At 32.0% G+C, this 5,714-nt stretch overlaps 1 protein-coding gene across 1 annotated transcript; it reads right to left on the reverse strand.

Moving 5' to 3' along the window:
* Nucleotides 1–2,358: 2,358 nt before the first annotated feature.
* On the reverse strand, nucleotides 2,359–3,036 carry LOC107855013 (NDR1/HIN1-like protein 6). The gene has a single exon (XM_016699989.2). The coding sequence runs from the start codon at nucleotides 3,034–3,036 to the stop codon at nucleotides 2,359–2,361; it is 678 nt and encodes a 225-aa protein (XP_016555475.1).
* Nucleotides 3,037–5,714: the final 2,678 nt, after the last annotated feature.

Here is a 5,714-nt window from a genome sequence, read left to right on the forward strand (position 1 = left end):
AATTTCTTTTCCCACCATTTTAATTACAACAATGAATAGTTGATTTAAATAACTATAACATTTTTTGCTTTGCTTTAAGGGTCTTTAAAAAGATTAGAAATTTTTTTTGAGACCATTTGTTAATTTTACGTCTTGTATTTTATTTTTATTTCAACTATTATTAATTCGTCGGCGTATCATTTTTGCGCAAAGACGACGGTCTTGCAATTAATCTTAAACCTTTATATACTAGTTCAACAATACTAATTATGTTTGAGATGACAAAATAACTTTGTTGCAAAAAAATGTACAAAATCAAAGAAGGGTATTTTTGAAAACAAACATTTCTTTTATAAAAATTATGTAAGATGTATTATTTCTTATACACCAAACCAAACAATGCATAAGAAATAATACATGCATAACTAATACATGCATAACTAATACAAGTATTACTAATGCAAACATTACTAATACACTATATTCTGCATTGTTCTTCTACACACTACCAAACGACCCCTTATGTCAATTAGTTCTAAGCACCTTATGTCAATTAGTACTTTTTTTTAATGTTCTATATACATATATATAAAAATTAGCCAAGTTTCCTCCAATAATTTTGTGCAGGCGCGCAGTTGTATTGAAATTAACTTCCCAATTGAGCATGACAATTGACAATTATAGTATATAGGTAAAAATCGAGCTATAGAAAACATCGCATCAAATCTTTATTTATTCATATCATGAGAAACGTTGTAAACTAAAAATCAAAAAGCCTAAAAGAAAACTATGTGGCTCTCAATTAATCCTTTATATACCCGTATGATACATTTCAAAAACTGGCTGATACAGTTTACAAGGTAATGAGGCCCAGTTCATTTTTCTAATGTCGTAAATCAATCAATAAAGATCGTATGTACATATTAAAAAAAAAAAAAAAAAAAAGAGAAAACACATAAAATAATTACTGAAGTTATATTGAATTTGCAAAAGACACTTAAATTTTACGGGCAATCTATTACACCATAAAACTTATACAAACCCTTGTAAATATACCATTTTGTATGATTTTCTCATCAACCCTGGATTATAAAAAGGTGCGTGTTGGGCAGTTTCTTTTTTAATTAATTAATTAAAATAAATATTTAATAAAGGTGGGGTTTAACACCTCCCCCACCCCCCTTAATCTGATAGTATTTCTTTCCTTCTTTGATTTTACTCCATTTTTTCTCATCTTTTCTCTCACTTTACTTTTTTTTTTTCTTGTCGACTGAAATGGTACTTTGAGAGGAGGAGATCGAGCATATAGTGTAGGTAATTATGAATTTAACATTGCTTGAATTTTTTTCCTCAAAACCTAATCAGAACTAGAACTTGATTTCAAAAATTTTATGCAAAATTAAGACGAAATTAAAGCTTCAAAAACTGAAAACTAAGAAAAAATTAGAACATGAATGAAAAATCTTACCTATTAAGGCTGATTTCGTTGAGAAGAGAGTGATTTTTTTTTTTTTTTTGGAAATCAAGCTCCATAGGCTATAACAATGGAGGTTTAGGGTAATCAAATTTTAAAAAAAGAGAAGGGTTTTTAAAAATAATTGTAAAATTTTAATTACATGTGGCGTTTTTTAATTAGTTGTTACAGTCAGTTTTCTTCACTCACGTGTGTCATAGGCGTGAACACACGCATAAGCTCAAAATCGTTCAAAATGGCTTATTGACAAGGGTATGTACAAGTTTTGTTGTGTAATAGGTCGTCCGTAGAGTTTAAGTATTTTTTGTAAATTCGGGACAACTTCAGTGGTCATTTTATGTCTTTTCTCTAAAAAAAAATTATGGGTAAACTCAGTAGTGAGTTTGTTACCTCATTAGGATTGGTAAAGTAAGGTCTAGCGGCTTGTACTTATTCACGTTGATGATTATATTTCATTATTAATAAAAGGCTGCTAGACGCTCTGTCTAGTGGTATAAAAGACAATCTTCTTTCCATCACTTCTTTTTAATGTTCTAGATACATGCATACCAAGATTAGTCAAGCTTCCTCTAACACTCCTGTGAATTAAGACAGTTATATCAAAGATAGATTCCGAGTTTGAGCATGACAATACAGTATATAGGTACAATAATTCAAGGTACTAATTGCATTCTCGATCGGCTATATTAAACACAGCACCCAATCTTTATTTATTCAAAGTTGTGAGAAATGTTGTAAACTACAAATCAAAAAGTCTACAAAACTTTGTGGGCTTTCACTTAATCCTCTTATATATTTCTACGGTACATATCAGCAAGGTAATGAGAGCCATAGTTCATTTTTTTTTCTAATGTCATGAATCATTAAATACAATCGTACGTACATATATACAAAAAGAACTGTTTTCAATAGGATAATCGATACGCGATTTTGCCTTCTTCAGTAACAGATTTCTTGCCTGGCTTCAAATCACGAACAATCAATGTGACATTTGCATTCATATTTAATGACCTACTTTTTATATTTCCAAAAACAAGTCTAAAAGGTACCATAGCCATTAACTTTAATCGAATTTTGTCATGTCTCTCATCATCTTTTAATGATTCATTAAGCCCTGATCTCAATTGATTTTTCCCCTTTAATGCAATTTGCAACATAGTTACATTCCTGTGACCATGATGGAATGATGGAAATTTACCCGAACATATCAGTGAATCACTATATGTCACGTTGATGAAGCTAGGTTCCTCGTAAAGTAAACCTACGCCTTTGTTGGGATTGTTGGCTCTCAATGTTAGGATAACATCCGCGTTGATGCTGGAATCAGGATTATACTTGAATTCCTTAACATCCATGTATTCAAATTTGTAAGTTGGACATTTTGGATCATAGTACAAGAACATGTACAAGATTAGAACCGCGAAGACAAGGATGATGAAAAACAAGAAGCAACAGAAGCAACAGATGCACCTAACACAAACGTTACCTCCTCTTCGCCTTTCACTTGGGTAATATTCTCCGCCATAATGATAAGGCGGATACCTTCCATTGTTCGACATCCCATAGGGTGGAGGACGATGCATTATGGCGGAAGAAGGAGGATGAGGAGGTGGAGGAGGAAATTAAATTAAGTTGAAAATAATGTAGGTGGTGGACCCATTTCCTTATGGATAGAGGACCACCACTTTTTTCTTTTTTGGTTTTAGGAAACAGAGAAGTGTTGTTTCAAGGGAGAAAGGAGAAGTAATTTGTGTAATGAATCCTATTTATTGGATTGCTCCATTGGTTAAGGACATTGTTACATATGTGTGGCTAAAGTTTAGCAAAAATATTGCTCCTTTTGGTCCTCTGTTGTATTGGAGTATTATGGTGTATACACCGTGTGTGGGTAAGTACCATGTGTGGATAAGTTGTTTTTTTTACTATTTTATACCTTTCTTGGTATTTCTGGGCTCCTTTGTTATTATGTTGAATTAATATTCATACCTTACAAAAGATATATATAGTACAATATAAAACTAGTGAATTAAAGAATGATATTTCTTACAATAATAAGTCATAATATCTCTGTCACAATAGTATTATCGATCTTACATGAACTCGAGCTACTACAAACAATATGAGTGAGGATGAAATTGACAAAGAAACTTCATGGGAAAGGAAAATAGATTGAATAATTTTAATGGGACAGTACTCTGATACACAAAATATTTTATTTTCATTCACGGTCTAACAAACTGCCGTAATCCAAGGGGTATAATATAAGCAGTGTGAACAAAATATTTTCAAGGTTGTCAAAATATAATAAAAAATAAATACTATATATACATGATCAGAATCTACTTTACCCTATCCAGTATAATCTACTAGCGAAGGGATATCAATTGACACTCCTCAAAGAGAAGTGTGGCGTGCTCCACCATCAAATGTACTGAGTATATCCTAACCCAAACATCAGTGGCTTGAACTCGTATGCTATACATCACGCGAGTAGAACAACAAAATTAATCAATGATAACTTATGATTCGAGTGGGAGGAACAACATGGATCGAAGACTGGCAATTGCAATCTGGCCCCAAAGTATGTGACCGCATGAATGACAAGACAGATACCATAATCGAGTTCACTTTGACAACAATTTTCTTCAGCTTATTACGTCTTGAATTGTCATAAGGTTCAAGCTTATAGCTTTGCAGGAAAATGTGGCGCTTTCGCGCTCGTTCCCTCTTGTAACTAAGTGAACTCCATACCACTGGGCTTCTCCGATGCATTCGCGTACTCCTTCGCATCTTCATAGTCATATTCTGAGGCCTACGATGACTATGTTCATCATCGTCACCAATTTCTGCATCGATGACTTGTGATTGATTTAATGGCTCGTAACCATTGACCCTTTTGCTAAGACGCAAAGACGTATTACTTACTAGACTGTTCATGCCTGATTAAGCTGCGAATTTTGCTGTTTGGCTATAAAAGTTGTCTGCAGCTAAATTCCTGTTTTTTTTAGTTGTGAGGCTCTAGGAATGGATGAGAGATTAATTAGCTACAAATATATAGCATCTACGAATACAACTACTAATCAACGAAAATAGATAAATTGTGCTACGTGCTCTAATTTGTATTGCTTAAAGAGTTTTATTAAAATGTGCTAAATGTGGGGTTTGACTAGTAATCTTGCCATTTTTATTGATCTTTTCCCCCCATTTTTTATTCTAGATTCTAGAATGAACTGTAAGTGATGGCCATACGTAATATTAAAACTACTAGTCTAAGGAAGATAAAATCATAACGAAGAGTACGTAATAAGACACATGCTTCATTAGAAATGGATGTTGTCATTTGTGGCAAGTTATTAAGAGGATCTTTGACATTTAGTTGGAAAAATGATTGTTGTACATAGATCTGGTCCAACTATTAAGATATTGTTTATTTCGAGCTTAGACTTGCACAAATTTGTCTCCGAATTTTAATGTAAAATGTGTCTCAACAACTGATTCTAAATTCATATTTATAAGAGCTCTACCTTTCCTCGCTCCCTTTCTAATGTGGGATTCACCTAAGTTGCAATCTGCACTGCTTCATCATTGGCATCACAGCTATATCTTAAGCATATGTGCATGAGATTTTTATTGTCATTATTAAAGGTGGCTTGGGAAATAGGGTAAATTTCACTTGTGACAAAAAAAATATCTTTAAAGTTATTATCTAACTTTAGCCTAATTAGCAATAATTTAAATTTCATCAGAATTATTATATTTTGTAACAGAAATATGAAAATCTTAGAGGTTATAATTTATTTAATTAGAAGTACTCTACTTAACCGCCATAAACTAGTGAGTTTAACTCCCTGAGTTACGTAAGAAATTAGAAAAGAAATAGGACAGAAACTTGTATGAGCAGCCAAATAATTTTGACTTTGGAATTAACTTGGAGACTAGCTTATTTCCGATGGATTAATATTGTAACCTATAGTACGTTGTTACCATTCTGAAATGGAAGTTTCCCCACTACATGATATAGTTTTGTTTTTAGACCAAAATAAATATAGCACTAGTTTTTTATTCAACTATTTCTATAGATATCATGTTTACATTAAAATTTAAAATATTGTTTGGTCTGAATAGTTCTCAATAATTAAGACATTGGATTAAATTTTAATATTTGTAAGTAATAATATTTTCTCTTTTTTTTTTTTTTTTGGAATTTTGCAGTTTTTAGGTCCAATCCCACTCAGAAAATGTTTGAAATTATGAGCTGTTT

Source organism: Capsicum annuum, chromosome 7 (assembly GCF_002878395.1).
Source record: "Capsicum annuum cultivar UCD-10X-F1 chromosome 7, UCD10Xv1.1, whole genome shotgun sequence".
Taxonomy (NCBI): domain Eukaryota; kingdom Viridiplantae; phylum Streptophyta; class Magnoliopsida; order Solanales; family Solanaceae; genus Capsicum; species Capsicum annuum.

Coding starts and splice junctions, on each gene's coding strand:
- LOC107855013 (XM_016699989.2), bottom strand. CDS start 3,036: ATGCATCGTCCTCCACCCTATGGGATGTCGAACAATGGAAGGTATCCG.